The sequence below is a fragment of the Carassius gibelio genome, chromosome B23 (genome assembly GCF_023724105.1).
Source record: "Carassius gibelio isolate Cgi1373 ecotype wild population from Czech Republic chromosome B23, carGib1.2-hapl.c, whole genome shotgun sequence".
In the NCBI taxonomy this organism is placed as follows: Eukaryota; Metazoa; Chordata; class Actinopteri; order Cypriniformes; family Cyprinidae; genus Carassius; species Carassius gibelio.
The window spans coordinates 25359998-25378743 of NC_068418.1; the positions used below are offsets into that span (position 1 = coordinate 25359998).

The following is an 18746-nucleotide window of genomic DNA, read 5'->3' on the forward strand; positions in this document are numbered from 1 at the left end:
TCACCGTTGTTGCCTTTCCATTTTTCAGTTGCATGTATTTATATATTAAGCTTGACCAGACCAGTCTCTCTGCCTTATTTTAATTAGTCAAATATGGTTTTCAAAGGTAAACATACAAGTAGTTTCGACGCCAAAGAACATCTTTCTCCGTTGCAGACTTTCCATTTAAAGTCAGTTTATTCCAAAACAATCTCACTGCAGAGACGCGTCACCCAATATCACTGACAACAGATTTTGTGTAGCTGGTCCTAGTGCATTTTAATATTGAACCGCTTCTAACTGCATCTTCACAAGAATGCAATAATGAGATTATTTAATATAATCTAACACATCATGTAACATGATTAAAATATTTTATTCAAAATATACAGTTGCATGTTTGCCGTGTGTAAATTGGTTCGCACCAGTTTGTGATGAGAAAGAACTGCAGTTGTTAACGATAACGATAATTAATCCGGACACATACGTCTCTCCAGGTTTTATTTTCAAATAATGTCCTCTCCTCAGAAGTTTGGCTTTATGTCAGAGGATATATCTAGTCTCTTTGTTGGATCGCACCAATGGCCGAGAGGAGCAGAGCCGTATGTTTGAAGTTCTGTTGGTAATTCAGTCAAACGTGTAAGTCTCACAGTGCAGTGCTTGCTGGTCTGATGTCATACTGAGCAGCTAAACTTCTGGAATTCTGTGAAATGGAATCTTCAGTCATCCAGGAAGAAGTAGTTTCCACTCTTCTTTTGTTCCACATCCTTAAAGGAGAAAGCAAATAACAGTTTTTTTTAATAAACCGGTACAAAGCTACCGTACTACTGGCCACACTTTGATACAACATCAAGACCAATCGAGTCAAAAGCCTATTGAGACAGCATTTCTGTAAGTCAAAGACGTATGAAATTATATTACGAGGCCCAAAATGCAATCTAGCCAGGAAGCTTGAGTTTTGAGATGGCTGCAATCCAAAAACACTGGATTTTCAATGTTAAAGGAGGTGGTTAACCCAAAAATCAATGTCGAAAAAACTTTGTATGAGTTGCTTTCATATGTTGAACATAAAAAAAGATATTTTGAAGATTGCTGGTAATCAAAAAGTTGGTGGATCCCACCTTTTTTCAATTTTGGGTGAACTATCGCTTTAAGCTAACTGAGACTTGTTCTAGCACTTGCATATCATTGCTCTTTTGTTGATTTTTATTGCTTCCATTTCTAAGCAGCTTTGGATAAAAGTGTCTGCTAAATGATTAAATGTAAACTGAATCAAGCCGAATAATGACATTACTGGTGTTTGTAAGAAATAATACTGTGTAGCCGCTTTAATACAATCTGTAATGTCAATTCAGCTTAAAAGTTAATTAATTTTGGGTTAAATGCAGAATTTGTGTAGTTAACTAAAACTAAAACCATAAAAAATTAGAAATAATAGATAATAAAAATTTTAAACTTGCTTGATTTCAGCTAGTTGCAAAGGAAAATGTCTAATTTTCATTTAGTTGAATAAAAACTATATGCACATAAAAAAACACAATATGCCAAAAACACAACAAACCACTAAAAACTTGAAATAAAAACACTATATAAAAATAAAACTAGTTCAAAATCTGCATAAAAACATTATTGTAACAATACTAATAAACGATATCCGTAGAAAACGATCTGCCCAGTGTAATTTGTAAAGAGTTATTTAAATGTGAATGTGTACCTTAATGGAATTGAGTTTGTTAATTCTTGGTCTGAAGTTGTTTGGGTCTCTTCTGAACGTGATCTCCAGCTGCGCTAAAAACTTATTCATGCCAGCCAGCAGGTTCTGTGGACTGATGACAAACACATTTCAGCATGAACATTGCGTTATGACTGAATATCTGAAACACTGAACACTTCCATTTACACATTTAAGGGAACTTGTGTATATTCAATACAGACGTTATCAGAGCAAATGAAGTACGTACGCATTGGCGTTAGTGTTTCTGGATGGAATCCCATCGAAGACGATGACTCGGTCGGCCAGATAAGTGGCCATGATGAAGTCGTGCTCCACCACAAACGCTGTCTTCTTGGCGTGAAGGATGAATCTGCATGGCATATAAAGGAAGGAATCTGTGAAATAAGCACTGAGTGCATCGAACCGATGAAACAGCCATGAAAGTGTTGTAGATGCTACCGTTTGATGACCCTGGCAGCCATCAGACGCTGCTCGGAGTCCAGATACGCTGACGGCTCGTCGATCAGATACACGTCCGCAGGCTTTCCTAAACACAGAGCCAGAGCCACACGCTGCAGCTCACCACCAGACAGATTCTGGACCTACAGACACAACCGGTGGGTTTGAATGAGCACGTGAGAGTCAAGCAAACTGTGTCATGTACTTAAGAGATGTAAAAAAAAAAAATACATAAAAAAAAAAAAAAAAACACAAACTTATTTTTCAAATGAGAAAAAGTTCTAAAATTAGAAGGAAAAAAAAGTAAAAAAAAAAAAAAATCAAATGGAAGAATTACAAAAATGGCAAGAACACGAAATTGCAAAAAAGAAAAGAAAAAGAAAATAAAAATTATGAAAAAAAGAATTGATAATAATATATGGTTTTGAAGTTCTAAAACTAAAAAAATATATAAATATACTAAACAAAAAAAATTAATAAAATAAAAAAATAATATTTTAGGGATGCACGATAATATCGGCACAACATCGGTATCGGCCGATAAAAGCTTAAAATGACCATTATCGGTATCGGCCGATATGAATATTTCTGCCGATGAGCCAAACCGATATTCTCCAAGTGAAATAATTGACCTGTTTTTCAGATGTGAATGTCTGTCTACATTTGTAAAATAATACATTTATGGTAGAATCAGTACAGAAGAGATACATGGATTTCTCTTCAGTAAAATTAAAGTTTAAATTTATCAGTATATATTTGTATATATATCGATATCGGTATCGGCATCGGCCAAAATTATTTAGAAAATATCGGCATATCGAATATCGGCCAAAATCCAATATCGTGCATCCCTAGAATATTTTGATAAATGCTATAATAGTACTGAGAGCGTTTAAGTTCTAAAATAAAATAATAAAAAGAACTATTAAATTACAAAAACACATAAAATAACTAAATCGGCAAATTAAATTAAAGACTGAAAATATACACATTTCCAAAAAATTTAATTCTCCAACTGTTGTGTAACACTAATCAAAAACAGTTAAAATAATAATAGCAATTTCAAATAGAGCTGAAAAAAAATATTAAAGACTTACATTTATTTAAAAATGTTGCCTTGTCAAAACTCCAATTGAAATTGGAAATCCAATAAACTTAAGTGAAATTATATATATATATATATATATATATATATATATATATATATATATATATATATATATATATATAACACATATACATATACATGTACACTCATACACATAGCAAAACATAAAAAACAAAAAACTAAAACTGAGGACGTTTTGCAAATTGAGCACAATTCAATCAATGAGATTCAATTCATTTCCTTGTTTTAATGTAAAGGCTTTTCCTAGATTCATCCTTTAGACTGTTTATTATAGCACACAACTTGAAAGCAAACACATTACATACATGAACATACTTCCTACTTTAAATATTACATTGCAATGTGGTGATAAACGATTAAAAGCTAAACGAGCGACTCATTCCACTCCTGAATAGTAAAGGACACCAGAATGACTCACGTCCTGGTCGATGATGCTTTCGATCTGCATGGGCTTCATTACGTCCGTGACGAACTGAGGGTGTGTGTACGCGTCTCTGATCTTCTCGTGCAGCAGGGCTCGAACACTGCCCTGGAAACACACACCGAACATCACCACTCCTGCACACTGATGATTATCATGCAGCGACAGAGCTCAGACTCACTTTGAACTTGGGGCTGATCTTCTGTGGCTTGTAGCTCACGTTCAGGATGGGCACCTCACCTGAGAAACACACACAGAAGAGCACAATCAGTTAACCTGTCTGTGTGGAGAGATGCTTTCCTTGTGAGGTACATGTCCCAAACATCTCAGAAGAGAAACAAATCATAACTATTAGTAATTATTATTCTTTGCTTTAATAGCAGATTAAGAAAGAAAATTCATATTGTCATTGTGTAAACCACATCAGAGTTATTAAAATTTAAAATATACAAACATTTAAAACAAGGCTAAAATGCTAAAATCAAATTTTTCTTAAAAATATTTGTTTAGGACGCTTTCCTCAATCCTACATTTATTTATACAAGTTGTTTTATAATTGACTTAAGACTTATACATGACAAAAGCACATAAAATTACTAAAACTTAAAAGACATTAAAGTAAAAAAATATATACATTTCCAAAATATTTAAATTCTCCAACGGTTTTAAAAGGTGTAACACTAATCAAAAACAGTTAAATAATAATAGCATTACATTTCAAATGGAGCTGAAATAAAATATTAAAGATTTATTTTAATTTATTTTTAAATAAATACATTTATTTTAAAATGTTGCTTTGTTAACTAACTGCAAGATTTAACTGAAATTCCAAAATTATTATTACTGAAATAAATTAAAGTGAAATATATATATATAAATACACACACACACACACACACTCATACACTTAGTTATTCAAATTTGAAACATTAAAATATTTAAAGCAAGACAAAAAAGCAAAAATCTATCTTCAAGACCTATTTTTCGTAAATTTTCTACAGCGCTTTCTTAGAAATAAAAAGTTATTTTATTTCTATTTATCTTTTATTTCAGTTTTAGAATTGATTTTTAAATGTGCATTTTACCTACAATTAGACTTATACAAATAATGACTTTTTTATATATATAAAGAAATATCTGTAACACTTTGGTATAGAGTCCAATTCTCACTAATAACTAGTCACTTATTAGCATGTCTATTATTAACATATTGGCTGTTTATTAGTGTTTATAAAGTACATCTAATGCATTACATCCATAATCCTACCCAATACCCTAAACTTAACAACTACCTTATAAACCATTAATAAGCAGCAAATAAGGAGTTAATTAAGGCAAAAGTCATAGTTAGTGGTTAGTTAATAGTGAGAATTGGACCCTAAAATAAAGTGTGACCGAAATATCTTTCTAATACCATGCCGACAACTTTGGCTATTTTCATTGCGAATATCATAATTGAGTTATTAATATTTTAAACAGAAACCACAATAAAAAATGCAAATTTTAAAATTCGAGAACACTTTTTTTTTAATTCTTGAACTTAATTGGTATCAGTCTGATTGAAAATGTATTCAGGGATACAAAAATAACAATTTTAACAATTTTCTCATTAGATCTAGAATTTCAATCATTTGTATATTCTTTGATTAAATTGACCGACTGGAGTGGTGTGTGTTGATTTCTACCTCCTCCGTCTGGTTTGAGGCCTCCTGCAAGCATCCTGATGAACGTGGTTTTCCCAGTTCCTGAAAGAGCAGAGCTGGTTTAGAGGAGGATAAATCAAACACGGTCAGCAGCGTTTCGTGAACACAGAGCCGTGTCTCACCGTTCTCTCCCAGCATGACCATGATCTCCGAGTCGGTGAACTCTCCTTCTGTGATGCCCAGCGTGAACTCGCCCATGCTCTTCTTCATGTTGGGGTACTGATAGCGGCACATCTTCTTCACTTCCTCCTCGGCGGCCGTCTCCGCCACTTTAAACACCAGAGACGTCTCCCTGAAGCGCAGGTTCTCCGTCGGCACGTAGCCGTCCAGGAAAATATTGATTCCTGAAGGAAAGAAGAGATTGTTGTTGTAAAAACATGACATTTCTGAGCTGGTTCGAGTGAGGGTCAACAGCTGACAATCGAGCGCCATGATTGGTTGAACTCTTCATCTTTTTCTGTTGCTTGTTTGAATACTGCACGTGGACAGAGTGACAAATCAAACCAGCGCAGTCTGAGGTCGAAATGTGTAGCCTGCTACCCGAAATACAAACAGGTTAGCAGGTCTGAAGTCCTGCGGATTTAGAAACAGAGCATCACATGCAGGTTTTGGAGAGGGCCGCACCTTCCCGGACGCTGAAGGGCATGGTCACCACACCGTACGCGCTGGGAACGCCGTACAGACAGCAGATGAAGTCTGACAGGTAATCCAACACACTCAAGTCGTGCTCCACCACTATGATGTACCTGCACAGAGGAACACGAGCTGTCACGAGGAGTAACCAGCGGCTCTACGAGAGCATCGGAGGAGCTTCAGACCTGTCTGGAGAGATGAGGGAGCGGATGGTGATGGCAGCTCTCAGCCTCTGTTTCACATCCAGGTAACTGGACGGCTCGTCGAACATGAAGCTAGAGAGAACAGACACAGAGCTATTAAACTGTGCTCATTCACTCAATTAAAGCTAAAGACTTGATGGAAAACTTGCAATTGAAAATAGAAATGCTGCATTGGCGACTGACTGACAGAAGGTTAAAAGGTAAAGAAATATTTGTGAAAACCAAAAAAAAAAAAAAGAAAGAACATGACATTTTAAATGGAATTTATACAAGTAAAAGAACAAAATATTATGAAATATTATAATAATGTAAAAGATCAAAATATTATGAAATATTATAATAATGTAAAAGATCAAAATATTATGATAGTATTTAAATACTACTAATAAAATTAATAAAACTGGCATAAAAAAACACATGACAAAAGCACATTAAATGATTAAAATTAGTCAAATGAAAATGGAAAATATATATAATTTTTTTTTTATTTTATATTATAAGTACTGAAATAAGTCAAATGAAAAAACATTCTTTAATGCTAAATAATAAAATACAAACCAACAAATTCAAAACAATAACTGATAAATAAATAAGACTGAATGCTTCAGGGCTCCATCACTGCACGAACACAGAAAGACTCACATATCAGCTCTCTGAATGCAGACGACTGCGCAGGCGAATCTCTGCAGCTCTCCTCCAGACAGATCCTCAACATTACGCTCACGCAAGTGCAACAGATCTGACCAATCACAGCACAAGAACCATCAGACACAAGACACAATAAAACCACAAACAGAAGTGCATGTGTACTTACCCAGCTGTTCACACACCAGTTCTTCTGTCTTGGTGTCGTCCTTCCTGCTCAGGATGGAGCCTACTGACCCCTGCAGGACAAACAGAGAATTACAAACACAACCAATCAAATCAAATATGAATTCAAATCAGCAGATATTCATACCAACCTTAACGGTTTTGGGGATCTGATCGACATACTGCGGCTTAACGATGGCCTTCAGGTCGTCCTCCAGGATCTTGGTGAAGTAGTTCTGCAGCTCGGAGCCACGGAAATATGCGAGGATCTCCTGCCAGTCAGGAGGAGCCTGGGAAAACACGCATTAGTTTGTTTATGTATTCACTGTTTAACGGCATCCCAGCATCAAGGCTATTATCTCAGAGTGATGCGATCTGAAGTGTGTGTTTGTGCGGGTGAGAGAAACTCACATCGAACCTCCCCAGGTTTGGTTTCTGTTTTCCAGCCAGGATTTTGAGGGCCGTGGATTTCCCGATGCCGTTAGTACCCACGAGCCCCAGCACTTCACCTGGACGAGGGATGGGCAACCTGACCAACACACACACACTCAGATCAACTCCACAACACACTGAAGCAAGACTAAAGTGCTGAAGACTCAGTTTATACCTGTGGAGCTTGAAGGAGTTGGCACAGTATCTGTGTGTGGTCTCCTTCTCCAGGTTGCTTGGCAGGTTCACGATCGACAGAGCGCCAAATGGGCATTTCTTAATGAAACAGAATAATTAAATCTATGATAAACTAGGAAAATGTCAGTTTAGAGACAGTCAGTTTTTGTTGAATACATACATGAATCTGAACAGACAGGATCAGGACGAATTACCTTGATGCAGATTCCACATCCGATGCAGAGAGACTCTGAGATCCAGACGATTTTACTCTGAGGCGTGACCTCGATGCACAGCTTACCTGCGACAAAAAACACACGAATGATACCCAAACCCTGCACCGACACCGGGCGAATGCAGCGGGCGATCCTTACCCATGCGCACCACCGGACAGCTCTTCTTGCACTCCTGACGACATTTCTTGGGCTTGCACTTGTCGTGGTTCACGATAGCGATTCTGGTGTTCTTGTCGGCCATTTGGCTGGTTTGATGACGCAGATCTACAGGAACAGAGGTCTAGACCTCACTAGAATAAGAGAGAGATTTAAAATTAGGGGCCATTCACATATAAGCAAGCGTATCATTGCGGTCCAGGCATTTCCTGATGTTTATGACATGTCAAGCCCTCATTATTTTGAGGAACGATGCATGGGACACACATTCATTGCAATAACTAGTAAGCATGATACTGTTTATACATGAATGTTTATTAACTGGTGTATCAGTTATGCTAGCCGTTCCTAAATGCATGACTTTTTTGATCAATATTAGGGCCTCATTACCTTGACCCTACTTCCTGTAGAGCCGAGCCCCTGGCATCGACCAGCAGCATCAGCAAACATCCAGTCTACACCTGTCAGAGTCACGCCGGTCTCTAGATGTCCCTCAGAGGGAAAGAGGAAGAGAAGGACAGAGCCAGACCTCTCTGAACTCCAGAAGAGCTTTCTAACTGAACCTCAAGACTATGAGGAACTAGTAACGAAGCAAAATGCTGCTGTAATGTTAATTAATCACTGACTCTCCACAAGATTTGTTCACTGTTGAAGCACCGCTGTATGTTACTTGGAGTTGCACTTTCAAATTCGTTGGAACTACAGTATTATTTTATTGTAAAATAGAACAAACATGACAATATTCTGAAGTGATGTCAAATTGAATGGCACATCTGTCATCGTTTGGATGTTCAGGGAAATTTGCATGCTTGCTTGTATCTCAATAAACATGCAAACAATAACACGCATCGAGTCATAGAGAGTTTACATGGATCTCAGTCCGTATCAATATTTGCTCTTCATGCTGTTAAGTGTAGATCTACGTTAACGATGCATTGAACAGTAGCAGGATTTACATCATATGCACGCTGCTTGTGTGGATGCAGGCAGTTTTGACCACAAAAGATGAGGTGAGCGGATTGGATATCATGTGTCTGACTGTTTATTCACTCCCATTTAACAGTTTTTACATTAGAAGCGGTATTTTGCTGTTGTCAGGAATACATGTTCGGTTTTAATGCACATGTAAGTTGAAGTAGAATTAAATGAATGCCAAAACTCAGAATTTAGTTCGCAGTACCCCAGTGTGAGAACCACTAGTCTAGCTCATACCTTTAGCCTAATTATTATTCTGATATATAAATAAAACTTTTTAATTAACAACTACAATGTTGATTAACACATTTGAATGTTTCTAAAACAACTGAACTGATCAATGATTTAAAATACAAAAATAAGGCAATGAGGCAAGTTGTATTAAAATGCAAAGATTTCGTTTATTAAGCAGTATGTTACAGATTCGTTTACCTTAGATAATTCGTTTTCTTAAAATATAATGAATCAGGTCCGTGTCCACTCTGAAATAAACTTTAAAACCTCATGTTGTCCAGACAGAGCTCCTGTATCGCCTGGTTTTTGTGTTTTTGAAGAATGGAGTGCACCCAAACACTGCAGCATTTTTTTTTTACTTTTCTTCGTAGATAAATCTTGTAGCAGAGTAACAGCAAGGGTTTTAAAAGCCACGTTTTAGGCACGACATGTGAACGTCCTCTAAGACAAATGCATTGCATCCTCAAATCTAGCAAATGTACAAACCGCAATATGCATATCACAACTGCTTGCATTAGCTGAATAATGTTTATAGATTTAACAGATTAGTAATAGTTTTAATCAATTGGATCATATGGATTTTAATACATGCTTTAAGTCATGCTGTCCAAGATTCACTGCCAAAAAAACAAGAAATGTATGAACGTTATATCATTATGTTTTTAATTACATTTATACATAATTAAACACATTTAAAGCATTATTGTATTGCATTAACAAACTGCACATTTCTTTAATATCATGCAGTCTTACTAATCATGAAAAAAAAGATCAATGATACAATTCCCACAAGTTAATAATCAGACTTGCACGATATAATGAAATTATCTACGTATGGCAAAATGTACAAATTATAATATAGTGCAAAAAAAAGAAAGAAAACATTTTCAGCGTTTAAATATAATTATACACACTTGAAGCATTATTGTATCACATTTTGCATTATTATATGACAAATCACTGCATGCCTTCATCTTCAGTATAATACAGTGCTCCTAATAATGCAATACAGAGCAAAACAGTCTCAAAAAGGGTGGACTTTTTCCACTTGAGCCTGTAAGAAACCACCTATCAACTATTCTGGACAACCTAGCAACTTCCATTAAAATCAGCTTATCACTCGTTTACAGACATGGACTCATTCAAACGACCAGATATAATGGAAACAGCTGTTATCTGAACAGAGTTTTTAACTGTCTTAAGCACTCAAGAAACAGTGATAGTCCACAGACCTTTAAATGAGATTCGAACCTGCAACCTTTCAGTCGCCAGACCACTTTAATAATCAATAAACCACAGATTTCTGAAACAATTGGATCAGACCACTCCCTAACAGACCATTGTTTTAACACTGTGAAAATAATAGCAACAGTTTAATAATTCCAGATTGAAAGATTTAATCATATCGAACACGTGAAACCAGTGCGCGCGCGCGCAAGTCGTGACTCAAACGCGCGCGCCTGAGGGAATAACGATGACGCAAGAATTTACATCAGAGACCTTCCCACATAAATTTCACTCCAAAACCAAAACATTATTTCAATCGATCTTTCAAACATCTGCTCGGTTATAAAAACACTTTGTTTAAGAATGACGTTCGTTTGATGTTAGTGGAAACCGGGGGCATTTAAAGGGAGACAGAAAAGGCCTCGCGTGCAGGGCGACGACGATGTGCTTAATGTCTGTCAAAATACCTATCAGCGTCTGTTTAATTGTTATAATATACCAATAAAACACCGCTCACCTCCCGCTGATGGTAATAGCGCAGTATAACGCGTTAATAAGCGGAGAGTGTCTTCTTTCTGTGTGAAGAGACGAGCAGCGCGTGCTGCTCCGGCGCGCACCGCAGAGATGGCGCCAGAACGCGTGACGCAGAAGGGACGCGACGCGATCGAAAACCTGACGACGTATTCAGAGCGCGCCAATGCCGGGCAAATGCAAACAGCATTTGGGTGTCCACGACCATAATTTATCCTTTTTGAGAAAATGATCCTTAGTTTATGTTAGTTGTGGAAACTGAAGGAGGAGACACTGCTGTGTGAGTGTTTTTCAGTGAGTGCCAGTGAGTGGCTGCGACTTTGTTTCGCTTTAAAGATAAAAGGCACGGTTTGCTGCTTGAGCGTTTGTAAAATAAAATTTTCTAGCCCTGTTTACATTTTAACGTGTTAATTATTTGGTCAGATATATTTGTCATGCCAGTATGAAATTATTACACTCTTATTTTAACATTTTATTTTTACAGTAGTTATCTGAAACATTGAAGTTGACGCTTTACTTGCAATTAATATGCTTTTCATTTGCTTATATATATATATATATATATATATATATATATATATATATATATATATATATATATATATATATATTATGTGTAAAATAACATTTTAAAAATTAATCTCAAAATATGAATACCATAGTTTTAGTGTTTTGTAATCATGCTTTTTTCTAAGTGAAAGTTCCACATTTATGTAAAATGTGTCTGTAAACTGTCTGTGGGTGTTGTTTAATTCCATCCCTTCTGTCTGTCTTCATTTCCACTCCTCAGTAACCATGGCAACGGCCACTAAGACCCCCCCGGGGACAGATCCCAAGCAGCTGGAGCGCACAGGGACCGTCCGAGAGATCGGATCACAAGCCGTGTGGTCGCTGTCCTCATGCAAGCCAGGTGTGTGTCTTATTAATCTCTGTTTTTGATCATCTGGTTTAATGCACCTTTAGTGTTCCTCTGTTTACGTATTAATTCATTCGTTCGGTTTCTGTGTGAAGGGTTCGGAGTCGACCAGCTGAGGGACGATAATCTGGAGACGTACTGGCAGTCTGACGGCTCTCAGCCACATCTAGTGAACATTCAGTTCAGGTAGAAACACCATGAGCCCCTCTATGAGCCGACTGACCCAATGAACTCATAAACACTGACAAATATTGTTCTATCATAACAAACCATACATCAGTGGAAAGCTTATTTATTCAGCTTATTTATTCATCAATTTCGAAAAATGGTTTGTGGTCCAGGGTCACAGATATTTTTACCTTAATTTAAATTTAAAGTCGTAGAAAAGTTCAAGGAAAAATCACGTAGTTTTATTTTTTGAATATATTTGTAGTATTTATAGAACACTAAAATATTTAACTTAGTTTCTGTGTCTGAATTATAGTTTTTATTCAGTTATAAGTTATTTCTAAAGGCCATGAAAATTCACTGATTAATAGATATATTTTTAAGTACTTTACTAAAGTACTACACAGGTTGTTTATGTGTACCTATGATTGATTATTATTAAACTTGGTTGTTATATCATATTTATAATAATAACCATATAATTAGTATATCGCCAGCACATGATGAACTAAATCTAGGGCTTACCTATTCTATTCTATTGTATAAAAAATCCTTGCTATGTGTTCTGTGCTAGACTAACTGATACTGTTGCTCTATCGTTGGTCTGATTGCTTGTAATGTTCTCCTCATTTGTAAGTCACTTTGTATAAAAGCATCTACTAAATGACTAAATGTATTTGAATTAGACAATGTTTTGTCTCTGTTGTGTTCTGTTAGGAGGAAAACAACGGTTAAAATGCTGTGTATTTATGCTGATTATAAATCGGATGAGAGCTACACTCCCAGCAAGATCTCGGTCAGAGTTGGAAATAACTTCCACAACCTGCAGGAGATTCGGGTAAGAGTCATGACCTATGAACTCAAATACTTGATGCTGATTGGTCGTTTGTGACATTTCATGGTCCATTACTTTTATGTAATGATTTTTTTTTAAACATATAAAATATTTTATATCATATTTTAATATCTAGAACCATAAAAAAATGAATTAAAAAAAAATTAATTTTAATTTTTAATTTTATTAAGATTATAATTGAAATAAGATTATTAAAACAGTAGACATTTAAAAAAAACTAAAACTAATAGAAACAGAAATTGGCAGAATTTTAACAAATAGTTAAAAATGTACTTCTTATTCTGTGTGTGTATATATATATATATATATATATATATATATATATATATATATATATATATATATATATATATATATGTGTATGTATGTGTAATTTTTATTTAAAGTCCTAAAAAAGTGGAAAATTATTATAATTTCAAGAAAAAATCTTGTAGGCTTATTTTTGGAATATATTTATAGTTTTTATAGTACACTAAAATATTTAACTTATTAAATGTTTAAAATTTTTGTGACTGAAATATTTTTTTAAATGTGACCCTGGACCACAAAGCAGTCTTAAATCACTTGGGTATAGTTGTTGAAATAGCCAAAAGTAAATAAATAAATTGTATGGGTCAAAATTATAAAAAATAAATAAATTGTATGGGTCAAAATGATACAATTTTCTTTCATGCCAAAAATCATTGGGATATTAATTAAAAATCATGTTCCATGAAGATATTAAGCAAATTTCCTAACATAAATATATCAAAACTTCATTTTTAAATAGTAATATGCATTGCTAAGAATTCATCTGGACAACTTTAAAGATGATTTTCTCAATATTTAGATTTTTTTGCACCCTCAGATTCTAGATTTTCAAATAGTTGCATCTCAGCCAAATATTGTTCTATCATAACAAACCATACATCAATGGAAGAACGTATTTATTCAGCTTTCAGATGATGTATAAATCGAAATTTCAAAGAAATTGACACTTAAGACAAAATGTTGTTGCTAATATTAAATGTCAATTTACTGATTCATTTGTTAAGAAATCATATAATAAGCAGAATATGCATTTCTACAAATTAAATCCTTTCATGGTGACGTGAGCGTTGTTTGTGTGTGAGAGCAGCAGCTGGAGATGGTGGAGCCGAGCGGCTGGATTCACATCCCTCTATTGGATCTGGTGAACAATCCCATCAGGACCTTCATGATCCAGATCGCCGTGTTGGCCAACCACCAGAACGGACGGGACACACACATGCGGCAGATCAAAGTCTACACGCCTGTGGAGGAGAGCTCCATCGGAAAATTCCCACGATGCACCACTGTAGACTTCATGATGTATCGCACCATCAGATGACCCCAGCTTAAATTTTTGCCTTCTCGTAAGACTGTTCTAGAATTAAAAGCTTTCAGATGTTCTTAAATGTGTTTTGTAAAGAGAACAGTTCGAAGTTCAGTTTATGTAAATGCAAATCTACAGGAAATAAATGTTGTTTTTGTTTAAATTAAGAAATCATTTGTCTCTTGATGCTTTATTACAGCAGGATGGATCGGTTTAGCTTACTTTATTCAGTTGTGTGTACAAATCACTTTAATTGCACGCTATTCTACACAACTTTGCAGAAAAATGGACAGATTTTTATCAGGTTGCTACAAAGATCCCTTTTGAGGAATAACAAGTTTGTGAACTTAATGCCATACAGATACAGACATAAATATTCTTATTTAAACATCCAAACATATTCAACCAGGTGAGAATTAGAGATCTGATTTTATTATCATTATTATAATATATTTGGGTTAAAAATGTATGATTTTTTTTATGTATAATATGTCAAGACTTGCATTTATTACTTGTAGTTCATTTTTAAGCATTTAAAATTTGGACAATTATTAGCATGTAAATATAAACAAGCACATTTAGATGATCCATAATGTAAGAACATCCATCTGCCTTTATTATCCTTAGTAACTGAATAAAATGTTTTGGTTCAAAGTGTAAGACTTATAATGTTAAGATGTACTGTAGTACTTGTAGTTCATATAAAAATAAAATAAAATAAGCAAATCTATTAGATAAGGAATTGAGATATAGTTTTATTATCGTAATTAATAAAATAATATTTAGGGTTAAAATTTTAGATTTTATAACAAGACTTAGGGCTAGGTTTTGACAAATTTTTAAAGATTCAATTCTATGATGCTCAATATGGCACTTCTTGCGTCCAGAACATTTTAATATGCATTCAAAAGTTTAGTCTGAGACCCTAAGTATATTGTAAATATCGACAAGCTTACAAAGACTGTTAGGTAAGGAATATAGATCTCCTTTCATTAGGATTAGTTACTGAATACCATTGTTGGGTTCAAAGTCTAGGATTTATAATGTAAGATGTAGTACTTGTAGCTAACATTTTAACATTCAAACATGCATGAAAAAGTGTAGCTTGAGACAATTATTTGCATGTAAATATCGACAAGCATATAAAGACTGTATTAGGTAAGGAATATAGATCTCTTTTATTGGGATTAGTACTTGAATACCATTGCTGGGTTCAAAGTGTAGGAGTTATAATGTAAGATGTAGCTACTTGTAGTTTACATGTAAACAGTCAAACTGTTCAAGCCGGTAAGAAATGGATATCTAATCATACTATCATAATTAATGGAATAACACTTTTGGATTAAAAGTCTAGGATTTATAATGTATGATGTAGTACTTGTAGCTGACATTTTAATATTCAAACATGCATGAAAAAGTGTAGTTTGAGACACTTATTCGCATATAAGTATCGACAAGCATGTTTAGATAAGTTATCAGATAGGAAATATTGGACTGCTTTCATTATCATTATTAACATAATGTATAATGACATTACATTTTTGACCAAAAGTGCAGGATTTATAATGCACTTCTTGCATGAAGTACTTGTAGTTCACATTTAAACTTTCAGTTAATAAGCTTGCTGACGTCATCCGTACCAACGAGATCAACCCCGCCCACTCACTCTTAGCTTAAGACTTCACTCTTTTCCTCAGTACAAGTTTGTCTCAGCAGCTTTGTGAATGGGTTTTAAGTGAAAACTCTTAAAGATAATTTTTTATTACTGCTAGGAGACCTCTTAGTGGTAAGATAAACTGGTTTGTGAATACGGCCCTGATCAGTACACAGTTATCCACCAGGGGTCGCTGTTTAGTTAGATTAATGTACACTACAGGTTAAAAAAACAACAACTGGCCTACTTTGATTTCAGCATGCATTTCACTGATTTGAGCTTTTGCAAAATAATCCATGTAAATGAAACACAGGTCAAATCTTACAAAATGTATTGTTTCTTTGTATTAGTGATTTAATTATAAATCTAATCATGCCTGTTATGCAACTATATTGGCTTGCCAATATTTTTAAACTATAAAACCAAACTAGAGTCTTTTTGTTGTAGACACCAATAATTTAAACGTGCATTCAAAAATGTTGACATTTGGCTCAAAGGAGTAGTTTTTATAATCTAATATAGATGTCACATCTTGCATTTCTTCGTGCTTGTAGTTCTACTTGAACTTCCTACGAATGGTTAGAAAAGGTGCATGTTTGCATGTGTGTCTCTGTGCTGCTGGCTTCCTGTTTAGGCCTCGCTGTGGTTTGCATGATTCAAAGGCGTTGATGACGAAGTGTCAGAGAACAGAAAACTCAGTTTAGGTGGAGCTGGACGGTTACTATCAACCAAAGCAGACCGGACTGAAAGATGCGCACTTACCGTGTACTTCCACACTTATTTGGTGAGCTACTTTACATTATTTTACCAGATGTTGCAAAAGGTTTTTTTATTTTCTGGACTAGATTTTGAGCAAAAGCGTGTGTGAACTAATATTAAACAATATTTATCCTGTCTGAAAATTCAAATCTGGAAAAACAAACAAAAAAAACAGCATCTATTAAAACTTTAAATCTTTTAGATGGAAAAATACAATAACATTTTTGTTTGTTTGTTGTATTTATTGACTTTGTGCATTTAATTTTTTTTTAAATATCTTCCTATACATACTGTGACTGTCTTTTCCCATAAAATCTCTTTAAAACCAGTTGTTTGTCCTTGATAGCAATGAGATTAAATAAAGAGTAAACGCTGCTCAAGTGTTTCTCTTGTGAGAAAATAAAAATCACATCTCTTCAAAATCCCAACAATGTGCTCATATATTTGCAATCTGGAGGCAGATATGTGAGATATGAATTCAATATGAAAGATTTTTCATCAAATTCTGTTGAATGATATTTGCATTCATTTTATTGCTCTATAATCTTATTCGTCTATCATTTGTGTCTGTTTTTATTTTTCCTCACGGTTGTTGAAATGTCATAAATGCTGAATTTAACACATATATAGGCATACTTTATTTTAAAGTCTAATTCTTATTAATAACTACGACCTTTCCTCAATAAACTCCTAATTAGCTGCTTATTAATGTTTAAAGGGTAGTTGTTGAGTTAAGGTATTGAGTAGGTTTGTATGCTTATGCAAAGTAAGGCATTAAAAGGATCATATGATGTTTTTTTTAAGTGTCATTATTTTGTGTATTTTGGTGTATATGTGTATTTATTTGGTGCTTTTATGTAAAAAAATATATATATTTAAAAAAATACTGTACATTATTGTAGGTCCTCTATGCCCTGCATAGTGCTTTTGCTTGGCGGCATTATGCAAATATTTCCACATAGTGATGTATATATGTGGGGGCGTGTTTAAACAAGGAGTTTTTTGGGGCGTGGCAGAATATCTCTTTGGATTTGAGACTTTAGTCTTTGCAACTTTACAGATCTTCTTTATGCACCAAGAGCTTGTAACCTCAGAAAGGAAACATTTTAATCGTCATCATATGACCCCTTTAATGCATACTGTTTCTTTTGTTGTTAATGCTTTGCCCTGTTTTATTACATTTTCAGTTGCTCTTCTCTTCTGTGATTATGGGATGTTCTCCACGCCATCACCATCTCCTTCAGGGATGCCCACTAATGCAGTATTAAACATATCTGACTCTAACACTACTGTGACGACAACTAAATCTATAACAGTTGGGAATGGCTCGAGCACGGTAGAATCTGGCTCAGGGAGAAATCAGCCAAATTATTTCAATGGTACGACTGAGAGCAGTAGAGAACATTCTGTCACTGAATCTCAAAGGGTTAACGGAAGCACCAGCGCAGCGATCTCCTCAACAGCACGTCCAGAGAACACCACACATGACGTGAAGCACCATGCTACTCCAGAGAAAAAAGGTTGGAGGATTTCTAATGATCTGTTCGGTGCTTCTGGGCAATGGAGGCTGTTTTCTCTTTAAAACTTTCGATCGTGGTTCTAGATAGTGGTTTGAAGGGCTCATATTGACATCATCAAATTTTTCTATTATATTAGGTTCTTTTATTTATTGAGAATTCAAAAATGACTTGCTTTCGGCTTCCTGACATTAAACTGATGAACACACATTTGTGCGACTGGTCCAAAGTTTAGAAAAATGAAGAGTTTTAAGAAGTCTCTTCTACTCACAGAGGCTTCATTTATTTGATCAAAAATACAGGAAAAACTGTGAAATTGTGAAATATTATAATTATTTAAAATAACTGTTTTCTATATGAATATATTGTAAAGTGTAATTTATTTCTGTGATGCTCCGCTGTATTTCCAGCATCATTACTCCAGTCTTCAGTGTCACATGATCTTCAGAAATCAGAATAATATGATGATTCTGATCATTATCAATGATGAAAACAGTTGTGCTGCACAATATTTTTGAGGAAACAGT

The 18746-nt window shown here is 34.8% G+C and overlaps 2 protein-coding genes across 5 annotated transcripts; one reads left to right on the forward strand and one right to left on the reverse strand.

The window, feature by feature from the left end:
* Positions 1-336: 336 nt before the first annotated feature.
* LOC128011394 (ATP-binding cassette sub-family E member 1) lies at positions 337-11150 on the reverse strand. Of its 2 annotated transcripts, none has more exons than XM_052593719.1 (18): positions 11003-11150; positions 8032-8183; positions 7873-7958; positions 7659-7756; positions 7463-7580; positions 7204-7341; positions 7056-7125; positions 6884-6980; positions 6224-6313; positions 6030-6151; positions 5528-5749; positions 5388-5447; positions 3884-3942; positions 3700-3810; positions 2153-2295; positions 1941-2063; positions 1694-1805; positions 337-746 (listed from the first exon to the last, which is right to left on the reverse strand). In XM_052593719.1, the coding sequence occupies exons 2-18, from the start codon at positions 8132-8134 to the stop codon at positions 699-701; spliced, it is 1800 nt and encodes a 599-aa protein (XP_052449679.1). In that variant the 5' UTR covers positions 8135-8183; positions 11003-11150; the 3' UTR covers positions 337-698. The 2 variants fall into 2 exon arrangements, with proteins under 2 accessions (XP_052449679.1, XP_052449681.1); XM_052593721.1 differs by lacking the exon at positions 11003-11150 and adding an exon at positions 8440-10983.
* A 10-nt stretch (positions 11151-11160) lies between these two features.
* LOC128011395 (anaphase-promoting complex subunit 10-like) lies at positions 11161-14460 on the forward strand. 3 transcript variants are annotated; one of them, XM_052593722.1, is made up of 5 exons: positions 11161-11320; positions 11807-11926; positions 12028-12118; positions 12818-12938; positions 14074-14460. In XM_052593722.1, the coding sequence occupies exons 2-5, from the start codon at positions 11812-11814 to the stop codon at positions 14302-14304; spliced, it is 558 nt and encodes a 185-aa protein (XP_052449682.1). In that variant the 5' UTR covers positions 11161-11320; positions 11807-11811; the 3' UTR covers positions 14305-14460. The 3 variants fall into 3 exon arrangements, with proteins under 3 accessions (XP_052449682.1, XP_052449683.1, XP_052449684.1); XM_052593723.1 differs by having other exon boundaries at positions 11163-11310; XM_052593724.1 differs by having other exon boundaries at positions 11168-11296.
* The last annotated feature ends 4286 nt before the right edge of the window (positions 14461-18746 follow it).